The 16,992-nt window shown below is 54.4% G+C and overlaps 1 protein-coding gene across 1 annotated transcript in view; it reads left to right on the top strand.

The window, feature by feature from the left end:
• The window catches only part of LOC129700702 (tubulin polyglutamylase TTLL7-like), a 77,033-nt gene that overhangs the window by 23,679 nt on the left and 36,362 nt on the right, over positions 1-16,992 (top strand). The window contains 8 exon segments of the mRNA XM_055641292.1: positions 1,893-2,013; positions 2,016-2,050; positions 4,043-4,137; positions 7,418-7,565; positions 9,500-9,573; positions 10,309-10,444; positions 14,530-14,616; positions 16,492-16,614. Coding sequence (XP_055497267.1) covers positions 1,893-2,013; positions 2,016-2,050; positions 4,043-4,137; positions 7,418-7,565; positions 9,500-9,573; positions 10,309-10,444; positions 14,530-14,616; positions 16,492-16,614 — 819 coding nt within the window.

The following is a 16,992-nucleotide window of genomic DNA, read 5'->3' as shown; positions in this document are numbered from 1 at the left end:
GACCCTGATATATTTTTGGGAAGAATAAATGGTTAAGAAAGAACTGCAGATGCTGGAAAAATCTAAGGTAGACAAAAATGAGAAAGGAGAAACTCAGCGGGTGAAGCAACTCCCATTCCGAATCCGACCTTTCTGTCCTGGGCCTCCTCCATGGCCAGAGTGAGTCCCACCGCAAATTGGAGGAGCGGCGCCTCGTATTTTGCTTGGGTAGTTTACACCCCAGCGGTATGAACATTGACTTGTCCAATTTCAGGTAGTCCCTGCTTTCTCCCTCCTTCCCCTCCCCTTCCCAGCTCCCCCACAGCCCACTGTCTCCACCTCTTCCTCTCTTCTTCCCCTCCCCCCCCATCCCCAGTCTGAAGAAGGGTCTCGACCCAAAACGCCGCCTCTTCCTTCGCTCCATAGCTGCTGCCTCACCCGCTGAGTTTCTCCACCTTTGGGGGAAGAGCAAATGTGAAAGATGTTAAAATCATAATTGAGATAGAAATGTGTAGGAAGGAAGTGGAGAGGCGCTGGCTTACACCGAAGATGGGCGCAAAATGCTGGAGTAACTCAGCGGGTCAGGCAGCATCTCTGGAGAGAAGGAATGGGTGACGTTTCAGGTCGAGACCCTTCTTCAGAGAGACTGTACGGGGAGGGGAGAACTGGAGGCGCGGAAAGTACCAAGTACCGGGCCAACGATGCAGGGAGGTTCCCCGATAGGCAGATTGTTGGCTGGGTCGGTGTGATCACTGTTCAGTGTGAACTGGCAATAATGCACCATTGGGCGAGGGGAGGGGAGGGGGGCTCTCTCTCTCTCTCCCCCCCCTCTCCCCCCCCTCTCTCCCCCTCTCCCCTCTCCCCCTCCCTCTCCCCTCTCCCTCCCCCTCTCCTCCCCCCCCTCCCCCCCCTCCCCCCCCCCCTCCCCTCTCCCCCTCTCTCCCCCTCTCTCCCCCCTCTCTCCCCCCCTCTCCCCTCTCCCCCCTCTCCCCCCTCTCCCCTCTCCCCCCTCTCCCCCCTCTCCCCCCTCTCCCCCCCTCTCCCCCCTCTCCCCCTCTCTCCCCCCCTCTCCCCCCCCCCCCCCCCCTCCCCCTCCCCCCCCTCCCCCCCCCCCTCCCCCCCCTCTTCCTTTTCACACTCTCTTTATCCCTCCCTCTTTTCCCCTCTCTCCCTCCCCTCTCCCCCCTCTCCTCCCCTCTCCCCCCTCTCTCTCCCCCTCTCCCCCCTCCCCCCTCTCCCCCCTCTCCCCCTACCCCCTCTCCCCCCTCCCCCCCTCCCCCCCCTCCCCTCTCCCCCCTCTCCCCCTCCTCATCTCCCTCTCTCCCCCCCTCCCCCCCTCTCCCCTCTCCCCCCTCTCCCCCCTCTCCCCCCTCCCCCCCTCTCCCTCCTCTCCCCCCTCTCTCCCCTCTCCCCCCTCTCCCCCTCTCTCCCCCCTCTCTTCCCCCCCCCCCTCTCCCCCCCTCTCTCCCCCTCTCCCCCCCCTCTCTCCCCCCTCTCTCTCTCTCCCTCTCTCCCCCCTCTCCCCCCCCCTCTCCCCCCCTCCCTCTCCCCCCCTCTCCCCCCCTCTCTCTTTCCCTCCCCCCCTCTCCCCCCCCCCCCCTCTCCCCCCCTCTCTCCCCCCCTCTCCCCCCCCTACCCCCCTCTCCTCCCTCTCCTCTTCCCTCTCTTTCCCCCCCTCCTTCCCCCCTCTCCCCCCCCCTCCCCTCCTCCCTCTCCCCCCCCTCCCCCCCCTCCCCCCCCTCTCCCCCCCCCCCTCCCCCCCTCCCCCTCTCCCCCCCTCTCCCCCCCTCTCTCTCTCTCCCCCTCTCTCCCCCTCTCTCTCTCTTTCCCCCCCTCCCTCCCCCTCCCCCCCCCCTCTCCCCCCCCTCCCCCCCTCTCCTCCCCTCTCACGCGTGTTGCTTGCCCGTGTGCAGGAGCTGGTGGTGAAGACGTTGATCGTGGCGGAGCCGCACGTGTTACACGCGTACCGCATGTGCCGCCCAGGCCAGCACCCCGGCAGCAGCAGCGTTTGTTTCGAGGTCCTCGGCTTCGACATCATCTGGATCGCAAACTCAAACCCTGGCTCCTCGAGGTGAGGGATCCATTTACCCACGGACACGGACACGGACACGGACACGGCCACGGCCACGGCAGCCCAGTCCGTGCAATGACACGGGGCCCACCTGGGGCACGGGACCACGGGGGAGGGGCATATAGCCATGGGGGAGGGGCATAGGGCCATGGGGAGGGGGCACAGGGCCATGGGGGAGGGGCATAGGGCCATGGGGGAGGGGCATAGGGCCATGGGGGAGGGGCATGGGGCCATGGGGGAGGGGCATGGGGCCATGGGGGAGGGGCTTAGCCATGGGGGAGGGGCTTAGAGCCATGGGGGAGGGGCTTACAGCCATGGGGGAGGGGCACAGGGCCATGGGGAGGGGGGCAGGGCCATGGGGGAGGGGCATAGGGCCATGGGGGAGGGCCCCTGTAGGGCCAAGTCACAGTGAGATGCTTTGTTTTTCATGCCTAGGTATACAAAGAGTCACCACACAAAGGGCACCATCAAAGTGACATTTTTTACCACAATGCCCCCCTCCCCCCTCTCTCTCTCTCCCCCCTCTCTCTCTCCCCCCCCCTCTGGCGTTGGTTTAAACCGAAGATAGGCACAAACAGCTGGAGTAACTCAGCGGGACCGGCAGCATCTCTGGAGAGAAGGAATGGGTGACGTTTTCGGGTCGAGACCCTTCTGCAGACTTCTCCAGAGATGCAGCCTGACCCACTGAGTTACTCCAGCTTTTTGTGCTTCTCTCCGCAAACCCTCTGTTCTGCGACACACTCCCCCAGCGCTCGACAATTGTTCCTCAAAAATAAAAGCTTTGTACCTTTGTAACTTGTATAAAAACTCAAGATCTTTGGGCGGATATTTCAAACATAGTTTCTGAAGTTATCAATATCTAACTGGACCCAGAGCCAAAATTAATAATATTAGGATAATCAGAACATTGTATGACTGACAATCTGTACGTTAAGCCAGAGACAATTTCTTGATTACAGTCTAATAACTGCGAAAAAATTTATACTAAAATTTTGTAAAAAACCAGCAGCCCCCACAATTTAATATGTGGATGACGGAAATTCTAAAAGGACTGGACATGCTAGATGTAGGAAAAATGTTCCCAATGTTGGGCGAGTCCAGAACCAGGGGCCACACAGTCTTAGAATAAAGGGGAGGCCATTTAAGACTGAGGTGAGAAAAAACTTTTTCACCCAGAGAGTTGTGAATTTGTGGAATTCCCTGCAACAGAGGGCAGTGGAGACCAAGTCACTGGATGGATTTAAGAGAGAGTTAGATAGAGCTCTAGGGGCTAGTGGAGTCAAAGGGTATGGGGAGAAGGCAGGCACGGGTTATTGATTGGGGACGATCAGCCATGATGGTGAATCTCTGGAACACTCTGTCACAGAAGGTAGTTGAGGCCAGTTCATTGGCTATATTTAAGAGGGAGTTAGATGTGGCTAAAGGGACCAGGGGGTATGGAGAGAAGGCAGGTTCAGGATACTGAGTTGGATGATCAGCCATGATCATATTGAATGGCGGTGCAGGCTCGAAGGGCCGAATGGCCTACTCCTGCACCTATTGTCTATATTTCTATGACTGAGACCTTGCATTTGGAAAAAATAAGATTTGTCTTAATTAACAAACCAGAATTATTTGTTAGAATATGGTCTCCATTTATTGAAATTTTGAATTGGTTTAACACAAGATCAGGATTGAACCCTGAGTTTGGGACTGGATGAGCAGTTATACTCAACTTTTCCACAATCTATCTCCACAATCTTGCTATTGGTAGTTTCCCCTCCGCCTCTCCTTTTTCTCTCTATTTAGTTTCTCTCATCTTTTTCCTCTCTTTATTTATTTTTATTTTTTTTAATATATATTTTTTAAACTGAAGCTATGTAAGAAATCTGTAATTAAATTGGCACTAACTATTATTTTGTATGCCTGCTTCTAATAAAAACATATTTTTAAAAAAAGCTTTAATTTTGTCTTCCCCCCCCCCCCCCCAACCCCCCCCCCCCCACCCCCAAGATTAATCGAGCTCCGAGCTTTGGGACGGACCAGAAGATCGACTACGACGTGAAGAAAGGGGTCTTAGTCCACGCCCTGAAGCTGCTGAACGTACGGTGAGTCACGGCTCGACACCTCAGGCTGAATCCTGATCAGTGCTGGCATCCGAGGTCATGGGGAGAAGGCAGGAGAATGGGGTTAGGATGGAGAGAAAGTAAGTAAGTAAGTTTATTGGCCAAGTATTCACATACAAGGAATTTGCCTTGGTGCTCCGCCCACAACATGACATACAGTGACAGTTACGAATGTCATGTCAGCGCACGCCGGGGGCTCTAACACCAAGACCCGGTGTGCGACCTCGCACCACCCGGCGTGGCTTTAATGGCCGCGGGACAATCGCTATCGCCAGCTGGGGGCTTTGACTTTGACTCTGACATTGGGGGGGGGGGGGAGAGTGCAGTGGAGAGATACGTTTTTTTTGGCCTTCCATCACAGCGATGTGATGGATGTTTATGTAAATTGTAAATTGTGTTGTGTCTGGGGTCTATTTGTTTGTAATGTATGGCTGCAGAAACGGCATTTCATTTGGACCTCAAGGGGTCCAAATGACAATTAAATTGACTCTTGACTCTTGAATGACTCCGAAAATACTAAACATTAATAACATGAACTTTAAAGACTCCACAGATGTGACTGTGGTGGTATAAATGTGAGGTTATCCATTTTGGTGGCAAAAACGGGAAAGCAGACTATTATCTAAATGGTGGCTGATTGGGAAAGGGGGAGATGCAGCGAGACCTGGGTGTCATGGTACACCAGTCATTGAAGGTAGGCATGCAGGTGCAGCAGGCAGTAAAGAAAGCGAATGGTATGTTGGCTTTCATAGCAAAAGGATTTGAGTATAGGAGCAGGGAGGTTCTACTGCAGTTGTACAGGGTCTTGGTGAGACCACACCTGGAGTATTGTGTACAGTTTTTGGTCTCCAAATCTGAGGAAGGACATTATTGCCATAGAGGGAGTGCAGAGAAGGTTCACCAGACTGATTCCTGGGATGTCTGGACTGTCTTATGAAGAAAGACTGGATAGACTTGGTTTATACTCTCTAGAATTTAGGAGATTGAGAGGGGATCTTATAGAAACTTACAAAATTCTTAAGGGGTTGGACAGGCTAGATGCAGGAAGATTGTTCCCGATGTTGGGGAAGTCCAGGACAAGGGGTCACAGTTTAAGGATAAGGGGGAAATCCTTTAAAACCGAGATGAGAAGAACTTGTTTCACACAGAGAGTGGTGAATCTCTGGAACTCTCTGCCGCAGAGGGTAGTCGAGGCCACAGTTCATTGGCTATATTTAAGAGGGAGTTAGATGTGGCCCTTGTGGCTAAGGGGATCAGGGGGTATGGAGAGAAGGCAGGTACGGGATACTGAGTTGGATGATCAGCCATGGTCATATTGAATGGCGGTGCAGGCTCGAAGGGCCGAATGGCCTACTCCTGCACCTAATTTCTATGTTTCTATGTTGGTGATGGTGAGTGGGGAGAGGGGAGGGGGAACTCTCTCCGAACGTCTACTATCAATTCCGACGTCTTAAGAGCATTGAGCTCCAGGTTGTTGCGATGGCACCAGGACGCCAGCTGTGACACTTCCTGTCTGTAGGCAGATTCCTCCCCATCCTGGATCAGTCCAATCAGGTTTGTGTCGTCTGCAAACTGGAGAAGCTTGACAGAGGTGTCTGTGGAGGTGCAGTGGTTGGTGTGGAGAGAGTAGAGGAGAGGGGAGACTATGCAGCCCTGCCTGCGCTGCTCCTATGCTGAGCGTACATCGGCCACGATTGAATGGCTGAGCAGGCTCGTTGGGTCGAATGGCCTCATTCTGCTCCCATCACTTGTTTAACTGTGTCGTTGATGGTCAGAATCCTCCAGAGTCAGGAGGTCATGAGAGGCATACATTGGGTTTAAGGGTACAAGATTTCCCCTCCTCCCCCCCCCTCACCCCCCAGTCACTCCCTCCCCTCCCCTCCATGGGGCAAGAGGTACAGAAGTGTGAAAACGCACACCTACCAAATTCAGGGTACACAAAATTGCTGGAGAAACTCAGCAGGTGCAGCAGCGTCTACGGAGCGAAGGAAATAGGCAACGTTTCGGGCCGAAATCCTTCTTCAGACTGATGGGGGGTGGGAGGGAAGAAGGAAGGAAAAGGGGAGGAGGAGGGGGCGAGGGGATGGGAGGAGACAGCTGGAGAGTTAAGGAAGGGGAGGAGACAGCAAGGGCTAGCAAACTTGGGAGAATTCAATGTTAATGCCATCCGGACGCAAGCAACCCAGGCGGAATACGAGGTGCTGTTCCTCCAATTTCCGCTGTTGCTCACTCTGGCAATGGAGGAGACCCAGGACAGAGAGGTCGGATTGGGAATGGGAGGGGGAGTTGAAGTGCTGAGCCACCGGGAGGTCAGGTTGGTTATTGCAGAGGGACAGGGACAGGGACAGTTTCTTCCCAGCTGTTATCAGACTAAACCATCCCACCACAACCAGAGAGCAGTCCTGAACTACTATCTACCTCATTGGTGACCCACGGACTATCCTTGATTGGACTTTACAGTCTTTACCTTGCACTAAACGTTATTCACTTATCATTTTTCTACGCACTGTAAACAGCTGGATTGTAATCATGTCTTGTCTTTCCGCTGACTGGCTAGCGCGCAACGAGAGCCTTTCACTGTACCTCGGTACACGTGGCTATAAACTGGACTGAAACTGGGAAAGCTTAGGAAGGAACCGCAGATGCTGGTTTACACTGAAGGTAGACACAAAATGCTGGAGTAACTCAGCGGGACAGGCAGCGTCTCTAGAAATAAGGAATGGGTGATATTTCGGGTTGGGGCCCTTCTTCACACTGAAGTCAGGGGGAAAAGTAGGTCCAAGTACAATTTGATCTCTGATTGTTACCTTCTCCCAGCTAACAATGATCCATTCTACAATTCCCTTGATCTCCATCTCCTTTGTTCAGTTTTCACACCTTGCACTTCCTTATTCCTTGTGTCTCCCTCTCCCTTGACCAGTCTGAAGAAGGGTCTCGACCCGAAAACCTCACCCGTTCCTTCTCTCTGCTGCCTGTCCCGCTGAGTTACTCCGGCGTTTTGTGTCCATGTACTGAGAAAATTTAGTTTAGTTTAGAGATTCAACATGGAAACAGGCCCTTCGGCCCGACGGGTCCATGCCGACCAGCGGTCTTGTCCCTCACTCCAAAGATGTGCGGGTTTGTAGGTTCATTGGCTTCAGTAAATCTCCCTGGTGTGGAGTGTAGGGGTGATCGATGGTCGGCCTGGACGCTGGTCAGTTTAGTTTATTGTCGCCACTCCTGCCCGCTCCTCGCTTCACCTTCTCGTGCCTCTCCGTCGCAGAACCAGTGACAAGCGGAAGAACCTGGTCCAGCAGAAAGCCGAGGCCCAGAAACGACTGTACGGGCAGGGGACGGGCAAACGCCTATCGCCAGGGTCCTCCGAGTGGGAGCGGAAGAGGCACTCGCTGCAGAGGAGGCGGGAGGAGCTGGTAAGATGCCCCCTCCCCCCCCCGCCAACACCTCACGCCCACGTACCCTACCCCCCTCCACCCCTCCCCCTCCCCTCCACCCCTCCCCCTCCACCCCTCAAAACCCACCCCTCCCCCTCCACCCCTCACCCCTCCCCCTCCACCCCCTCCACCCCTCCACCCCTCCCCCTCCACCCCTCCCCCCCGCCAACACCCTCACGCCCACGTACCCTACACCCCTCCACCGCTCACCCCTCCACCCCTCCCCCTCCACCCCTCCCCCTCCCCCTCCCCCTCCCCCTCCACCCCTCCCCCTCCACCCCTCCCCCTCCACCCCCTCCCCCTCCACCCCTCCCCCCTCCCCCCCTCCCCCTCCCCCCCTCTCCCCCTCCACCCCTCCCCCTCCACCCCCCTCCCCCTCCACCCCTCCCCTCCCCCCTCCCACCCCTCCCCCTCCACCCCTCCCCTCTCCCCCCTCCCCCTCCCCCCCCTGCCCCCCCCCTCTGCCCCCCTCTCTTTCCCCCTCTCCCTCCCTCTTCCCCCCCCCTCTCTTTCTTCCCCCCTCTCTCTTCTTCCCCCTCTTCCCCCCTCTCTTCTCCCCCCTCTCTTCTTCTCCCCCTCTTCTCTTCTCCCCCCCCCTCTCTTTCCCCCCTCTCTTCCCCCTCTCTTCTTCCCCCCCTCTCTTCACCCCCCCCTCTCTCTTCCCCCCTCTCTCTTCCCCCCCTCTCTCTCCTCCCTTTCTCTTCCTCCCCCTCTCTCTTGAACCCCCCTTCCCCCTCTCTCTTCCCCCCTCTCTCTTCCCCCCTCTCTCTTCCCCCTCTCTCTTCTTCTCCCCTCCTTCTCTTCCCCCCCCCTCTCTCTTCCCCCCTCTCTCTTCCCCCCTCTCTCTTCCCCCCCTCTCTCTTTCCCCTTTCCCCCTCTCTCTTTCCCCCCCTCTCTCTTCCCCCCCTCTCTCTTCCCCCCTCTCTCTTCCCCCCCCTCTCTTCCCCCCCCTCTCTCTCCCCCCCCCCTCTCTCTCCCCCCTCGCCTCTCTCTTCCCCCCTTGGGTCTCTTTCCCCCCCCTCCCCCTCCCCCCTCTCCCTCCCCCCTCTTCCTCTCCCCCCCCCCTCTCTCTCTCGCTTCCCCCCCTCTCTCTCCCCCCCCCCCTCTCTTCCCACCCCCTCTCTCCCCCCCCTCTTCCCCCCTTTTCCCCCCTCTTTCCCCCCTCCTCTCATTCCCCCCCTCTCTCCCCCCCTTTCTCTCCCCCCCCTTCTCCTCCCCCCTTCTCTCCCCCCCTTATCTCTCTCCCCCCTTCTCTCCCCCCCTTCTCCTCCCCCCTTCTCTCTCCCCCCTTCTCTCCCCCCCTCTCTCTCCCCCCTCTCTCCCCCCCCCCTGCTCCTCTCCCCCCTGTCCCCCCCTGTCTCCCCCCTGTCTCTCCCCCTCTCTCCCTCTCCCCCCCCTCTATCTCTCTCTCTCCCCCTCTCTACCTTCTCTCTCTCCCCCTCTCCCCCCCTCTCTCTATCACTCTCCCTCTCTCTCTCTCTCTCCCTCCCCCCCTCTCTCCCCCCCTCCCTCTTTCTCTCTCCCCCCCCCCTCTCCCCCCCCTCTCTCCCCCCCTCTCTCCCCCCCCTCTCTCCCCCCCTCCTCTCCCCCCTCTCTCTCCCCCCTCCTGCTCCCCCCTCTTCCCCCCCCGCCTCCCCCCTCTCTCTCCCCCCTCTCTCTCCTTCTCTCCCCCCCCCCTCTCCCCCTTATCTATCCCCCTCTCTCTCTCCCCCCCTTCTCTCCCCCCCTTCTCCTCTCCCCCCTTCTCTCTCTCCCCCCCTTCTCTCCCCCCCTTCTCTCATCCCCGTCTCCCCCCCCTTCTCTCCCCCCCTTCTTCTCCCCCCTTCTCTCTCCCCCTTCTCTCTTCTCCTCCCCCTTCTCTCCTCCCCCTTCCTCTCCCCTCGGTCATTGCTCCTCTCTCCCTCCGCCTGCAGAAGGAGAGACTAGCCCAGGTCCGTAAACAGATCTCACGGGAAGAGCACGAGAATCAGAATCTCGGCAACTACAGGTAAGCTGCCGGTGATCGTTTTACAATCTCACAGACACAGGAAGAAAACTCGATCAGTACGAGTGTCGGGGGTTATGGGGACAAGGCGGGAGAATGGTGTTCGGAGGGAGAGATAGACCAGCCGGCGGAGTAGACTTGATGGGCCGAATGGCCTAATTCTATCACTTGTGACCTTATGGCCTTGAGGGGGCAAGATGATCTGGCAGCTCACCTCGTTGCCTTTTGAGGAAGGACATTCTTGCTATTGAGGGAGTGCAGCGTAGGTTTACAAGGTTAATTCCTGGACACGCTGACAGAATGGAGCGGCTGGGCTTGTACACTCTGGAGTTTAGAAGGATGAGAGGGTGGATCTCATTGAAACATATAAGATTGTGAAGGGCTTGGACACGCTAGAGGCAGGAAGCATGTTCCCGATGTTGGGGGGAGTCCAGAACCAGGGGCCACACACACAGTTTAAGAATAAGGGGTAAGCCATTTAGAACGGAGACGAGGAAACACTTTTTCTCACAGAGAGTGGTGAGTCTGTGGAATTCTCTGCCTCAGAGGGCAGATCTCTGGATACTTTCAAGAGAGGGCTCTTAAAGATAGCGGAGTCAGGGGATATGGGGGAGAAGGCAGGAATGATTGGGGATGATCAGCCATGATCACATTGAATGGCGGTGCTGGCTGGAAGGGCCGAATGGCCTCCTCCTGCGTCTATTGTCTATTGTCTTGTCTGTCTCTTGGTCACCACAGGAGGATTTACCCTCCAGACGACAAGCAGCTGCTGGAGAAGTACGAGAACCTGCTGTGCGTGGCGTTCCAGACCTTCCTGGCCAGCAGGGCGGCCTCTCTACAGAAGGAGCTCAGCAACCCACTCAAACACATGAAGGTACCCACCCGCCTTGTACCCAGCGGCAGCCAGCGGCTTTGGCCCACGTGTTGGCGCAGCGGGTAGCCCTGGGTTCGAACCCCCGATACAGGTGCTTGTCTGCACACAGAGTTTGTCCCTTCTCCCCGTGGCCCTGCGTGGTATTTCTCCGAGATTTGCTTTCGAGAGATAGGGCTCCGAATAATAGCGGAGTCAGGGGATACGGGGAGACGGCAGGATCGGGGTACTGATTGGGGGGGATGATCAGCCATGACCACATTGAATGGCGGTGCTGGCTCGAAGGGCCGAATGGCCTACTCCTGCAGCTGTTGAAACTAACAACCATATAACAATTACAGCACGGAAACAGGCCATCTCGGCCCTACAAGTCCGTGCCGAACAACTTTTTTTCCCTTAGTCCCACCTGCCTGCACTCATACCATAACATAGAAACATAGAAGCATAGAAATTAGGTGCAGGAGTAGGCCATTCGGCCCTTCGAGTCTGCACCGCCATTCAATATGATCATGGCTGATCATCCAACTCAGTATCCCGTACCTGCCTTCTCTCCATACCCCCTGATCCCCTTTAGCCACAAGGGCCACATCTAACTCCCTCTTAAATATAGCCAATGAACTGGCCTCAACTACCCTCTGTGGCAGAGAGTTCCAGAGATTCACTATCCTGTGTAGAAAAAAGTTTTTTATTTTTAAAGGATATCCTTAAGCTGTGACCCCTGTCCTGGACTTCCCTAACATCGGGAACAATCTTCCTGGCATCTAGCTCAACCCTTAAGAACACCGCTATAGATCCCCTCTCATCTCCTAAATTCTAGAGAGTATAAACCAGAAGTTCAGTCCCCTCATAAGACAGTCCTGACATCCCAGGAATCAGTCTGGTCCCTTACTCCCTCTCTGGAAGTAATGGCCTCAGATTTGTCAAATAACCCTCCAAGTCAATGCCTATTTATTTTTTGTACCACGAATACACATACGAAGATGTGCAGTGAATCATTCCACACCGCTACCACTCTGAGTAAAGAAGTGGCTCATGCTCGCGGACTTGTCCTCTTGTTGATTAAACTGTGCCTGAATCTGGAGGTGTGCGTTCGTTTTCACACTTCTGTACCTCTTGCCCGATGGGAGAGGGGAGAAGAGGGAGTAGCCAGGGGGTGCGACTAGTCCTTGATTGTGCTGCTGGCCTTGCCGAGGCAGCGTGAGGTGTAGATGGAGTCAATGGAAGTGAGGTTGGTTTGTGTGATGGTCTGGGCTGCGTCCACAATTTATCAGGCACAAAACTGCTCGCAATTTCTCACAGTGTTTATTTTATTCAACTGTTTGAACATCCTAAAAATGTGGAAAGAAAACTCGGAGTGAAAAAAAAAAGTTTAATTGCCACTGGAGTTCGAAAATCATTCGATTAGAATGATTAAAAAAAAATCCCATTCCAACGCAGGGCTTCATCCCCATCCCACCCTTCCGGGCTTTGATTACTGCAGTTTTTGTTCTTGGGAAAACCAGCTCAAAAAACCATGGTCTTCCCTAAAAGGTTATATTTCTGTAAATGTGGGAAATATCCGGGTACTTTGAAATTAGAAAACCATAGGTAGAGAGATCCACTGCCAATAAAAGCAATTAGAGTTTAGATTCAGATTCAGATTTAATTTTAATTGTCATTGTCAGTGTACAGTACAGAGACAACGAAATGCATTTAGCATCTCCCTGGAAGAGCGACATAGAACATGATTTGAATAAATAATAATAAGTGTCCGGTGGGGGGGGTGATTGGCAGTCACCGAGGTACGTTGTTGAGTAGAGTGACAGCCGCAGGGAAGAAGCTGTTCCTGGACCTGCTGGTTCGGCAACGGAGAGACCTGTAGCGCCTCCCGGATGGTAGGAGGGTAAACAGTCCATGGTTGGGGTGAGAGCAGTCCTTGGCGATGCTGAGCGCCCTCCGCAGACAGCGCTTGCTTTGGACAGACTCAATGGAGGGGAGCGAGGAACCGGTGATGCGTTGGGCAATTTTCACCACCCTCTGCAGTGCCTTCCGGTCGGAGACAGAGCAGTTGCCATACCATACTGTGATGCAGTTGGTAAGGATGCTCTCGATGTTGCAGCGGTAGAAGTTCACCAGGATCTGAGGAGACAGATGGACCTTCTTCAGTCTCCTCAGGAAGAAGAGACGCTGATGAGCGTTCTTGATCAGAGTAGAGGTATTGTGGGTCCAAGAGAGGTCATCGGAGATGTTGACTCCCAGGAACCTGAAGCTAGAAACACGTTCCACCTCCGTCCCGTTGATGTGGATGGGGGTGTGCGTGCCGCCTCTGGACTTCCTGAAGTCTACAATGAGCTCCTTGGTCTTCTTGGAGTTAAGGGCCAGGTTGTTGTCAGCGCACCATGCTGCTAAGTGCTGGACCTCCTCCCTTTACTAACCACTAATGGCAATGCCTTTTTTAAGTTTAGAAAAAAAAATGTACCTGAATAAATGAAGTCATTCACCCCTCTAGTTGAATTCACCCCAAAATAATTTCATTCACCCTTAGGGGAACCATCCGCCAGTTTGAGAAGCGCTGGATTACTGTCCTGTAAATGCTCGGAGAATAAAGAAGTTGAAACTAGCTTTCAGGAACTAATTCCCTTTTTGATTGATAGGCGGGTAATCTGTGTGTTATTAACTGAACCCAATGCAAGCGATGGGATTACACGGGCTTTTGTCATTCGTCATCTTGGGAGCCTGAGAATTCGACGAGAATTAATGAAGTCCCAGGCTGGAGGGGCAAACTGCAGCTGAACCTGGCAGGTTTATTCTCCACGAGGGAGGGAGGGAGGGAGGGGGTGGTGCAGGATTAGAGTTAGGTTCGTTACTATTGTCACGTGTGCCGAGGTTTCAGTGAAGGGATTTGTTTTGCATGATATCAATAGACAATAGGTACAGGAGTAGGCCATTCGGCCCTTCGAGCCAGCACAGCCCATTCAATGTGATCGTGGCTGATCATCCCCAATCAGTCTGTCCAGCCTCCCTCTGTGGCTGAAACCCTCTAACCTAGGCGGTATTCTGGAAAACACCCTGGTAAACCTCTGTAACCTTTGACACAATAGACAATAGACAATAGGTGCAGGAGGAGGCCATTCGGCCCTTCGAGCAAGCACCGCCATTCAATGTGATCATGGCTGATCATCCCCAATCAGTACCCCGCTCCTGCCTTCTCCCCATATCCCCTGACTCCGCTATTTTTAAGAGCCCTATCTAGCTCTCTCTTGAAAGCATCCAGAGAACCGGCCTCCACCGCCCTCTGAGGTGGATCCAAGCAGATCGGATGATATCTGCTAATGTATATCATAATATCAGATAATATCGCACAATCAAGTCCAACCCGAGTGCAATAATTTAGTTTCATTTGGAGATACAGTGCGGCTTCAGGCCCTTCGGCCCACTGAGTCCGTGCTGTCCAGCGATCCTCGCACATAGGGCAGCCACGGTGGCGCTGCGGTAGAGTTGCTGCCTCACAGCGAATGCAGCGATGGAGACCCGGGCTACGGGCACTGTCTGTACGGAGTTTGTACGTTCTCCCCGTGACCTGCGCGGGCTTTCTCCGAGATCTTCGCTTTCCTCCCACGCTCCAAAGACATTGAGGTTTGTAGGTTAATTGGCTTGGAAAATGTAAAAATTGGCCGTAGTGGGTGTTAGCGTGCGGGGATCGCTGGGTCGGCGTGGATCCGGTGGGCCGAAGGGCCTGTTTCTGTGCTGTATCTCTAAAAACTTTAAAAAAGAATAAAAAATGAACACAATATTAACGCACCAGGGACAATTTACATTTATACCATGCCAATTAACCTGCAAACTTGTTCGTCTTTAGAGTGTGGGAAGAAACTGAAGATCTCTGCGAAAACCCACGGGGAGAACGTGCAAACTCCGCACAGACAGCACCGGTAGTCAGGATGGAACCCGGGTCTCTGGCGCTGTGGGGCAGCAACTCTACCGCTGCGCCACCGTGCCGCCCCTGGGTCTCGGAGAGAGTCTTCCCCTACCTCCCCCCGCTCGGCCCTGATTTGAAGCGGGGAACGTGTGGAGGCGGCCATTTTGTTGATCCATTTTTTCCCTTCCAGGAGGAAGACATCTTGGATCTGCTGGAGCAGTGCGAGGAGGATGACGAGAAGTTGCTGGGGAAATCGGCACGACAACGTGGGCCCAAGGTAAGGCCTCTCCGCAGGCTCGGGTTCACCCCAAGTCGGGTCAGGTTCCCCTCCTCCCTCGACTCTGCCCAGGGACGCTGACGGTGCTTTCAGGCGAGGCAGAGGTTCACTTGCTGAAGTGGGCGCATGTGCGCATGTGCGGAGCTCTTCTAGAGTGTGCGCATGCGCAGGACACTTCGGGAGTGTGCGTGCGCATGTGCAAAGTATTTCGGGCGGGAAAAGCCTGCAGAATCAGCCATGTTTGCCAGACGTTTCTGAGTTTGTGTATTGCAGAAATAAGTTGCTTAAAGCTTAAATAAAGTTAAGTTAATTACGAGGAGTGAAAGTTTCATTTATCTCACAACAATTTAAGCAACTTATTTCTGAAGTCAAACTGTCCGACTTGGGATGGAGAAGCTACTGAAACCGCAACGCTTGGATCTGGATCCCAACTCACCTGCTGCTGCATACTTGCACCCCCTCTGACCTCATCTGCTGTATCTGTTGTTCAGGATATGGACCCTAATACATCGGCGAGACCAAACGTAGGCTGGGCGATAGTTTTGCGGAACGCCTTCCCTCAGTCAGCCTGATCTCCCAGTTGGCAAACACTTTTCTCCTCCCCATACCCACACTGACCTTTCTGTCCTGGGTCTCCTCCACTGTCAGAGTGAGGCCCAGCGCAAATTAGAGGAACATATTTTGGTTGGGGCCCAGTGGTGTGAATGTTGATTTCTCTAACAGATACAGTAGCCCTTGCATCCTCTCTATCTCTCTCCATCCCTTCCCTATGTACTAATTTCACTGGCGGCCTGCTGAGAACCATCGCAACTTGTTCCCCCCCCCCCAAGCCCACAGAACAAGAGGAGTTGAGTACAGGAGCAAAGAGGAAAAAAAGTTGTGTTGGCACGGACTTGTAGGGCCGAGATGGCCTGTTTCCGTGCTGTAATTGTTATATGGTTATATGGTTAAAGAGGTCCTTCTGCATTTCTACAGGGCCCCAGTGAGACCACACCTGGAGTAATGTGTGCAGTTTTGGTCCCCTAATTTGAGGAAGGACATTCTTGCTATTGAGGGAGTTCAGCGTAGGTTTACAAGGTTAATTCCCGGGATGGCGGGAGCTGAGAGAATGGAGCGGCTGTGGGCCTGTACACTCTGTGGAGTTTAGAAGGATGCGAGGGGATCTCAGAGGGCGGTGGAGGCCGGTTCTCTGGATACTTTCAAGAGAGAGCTAGATAGGGCTCTTAAAGACAGCGGAGTCATGGGGATATGGGGAGAAGGCAGGAACGGGGCTACTGATTGTGTGGGTGATCAGCCAGGATCACATTGAATGGTGGCGCTGGCTCGAAGGGCCGAATGGCCGACTCCTGCACCTATTGTCTAGTGAATGGCGTAGACTTGAAGGGCTGAAGTGAGCTAATTCTGCTCCTAGCATGTAGAATGTTATGGTAAACAAAAATGCTGGAGAAACTCAGCGGGTGAGGCAGCATCTATGGAGCGAAGGAATAGGTGACGTTTTGGGTCGAGACCTTTAAGGGTGAGGCAGCATCTATGGAGCGAAGGAATATAGGTGACGTTTCGGGTCGAGACCCTTAAGGGTGAGGCAGCATCTATGGAGCGAAGGAATAGGTGACGTTTCGGGTCGAGACCCTTAAGGGTGAGGCAGCATCTATGGAGCGAAGGAATAGGTGACGTTTCGGGTCGAGACCCTTCCGGGTCTCGACCCGAAACGTCGCCTATTCCTTCGCTCCATAGATGCTGCCTCACCCGCTGAGTTTCTCCAGCATTTCAGTCTACCTTCGATTTTGTCCAGCATCTGCAGTTCTTTCTTAAAGGTATAATTTCATGCTGTGTTGAGGTGTAAACACATTGTGTGTGTGTGTGCGTGTCCTGCAGCCGTTATTCTCCATGCCGGAGACGACCGACGCCATCCCCAGGAAACAGAAGGGAGACAGCAGCTCGAGCGGAAACAGCAGCTGCTCCTCCGATTCCGAGGAGGTGCCGGCGGATGAGAAGAAAGTGACCGACTTTGACCTGGATAGGAATTTCAAGTTCCCCGAACGCTTCAGTAAGTTGCTTACCTTGGACGTGGCTCTCTGCAACCTCGCCGGAGTTGTGTAAATAAATGCCCGCTACCCCCCTTCCCCCCCCCCCCCCCCCCCCACAAAAAACCCGCGTAGCGCCACACAGGTGTCGTCTCCCCGCCACTCTCGTAGACGCACGCAATCTCTTGCTCAGGGTATTGGAATCGAGGACCAGAGGACACAACGTTTTAAGGTGGAGGGGCGAACGATTTAATAGGAATCTGAGGGGTAACATTCTTCACACGGTTAATAGAAACATAGAAATTAGGTGCAGGAGTAGGCCATTCGGCCCTTCGAGCCTGCACCGCCATTC

The sequence above is a fragment of the Leucoraja erinacea genome, chromosome 10 (assembly GCF_028641065.1).
Source record: "Leucoraja erinacea ecotype New England chromosome 10, Leri_hhj_1, whole genome shotgun sequence".
Classification (NCBI taxonomy): domain Eukaryota; kingdom Metazoa; phylum Chordata; class Chondrichthyes; order Rajiformes; family Rajidae; genus Leucoraja; species Leucoraja erinaceus.
This window is presented reverse-complemented; position numbering and strand designations above follow the sequence as displayed.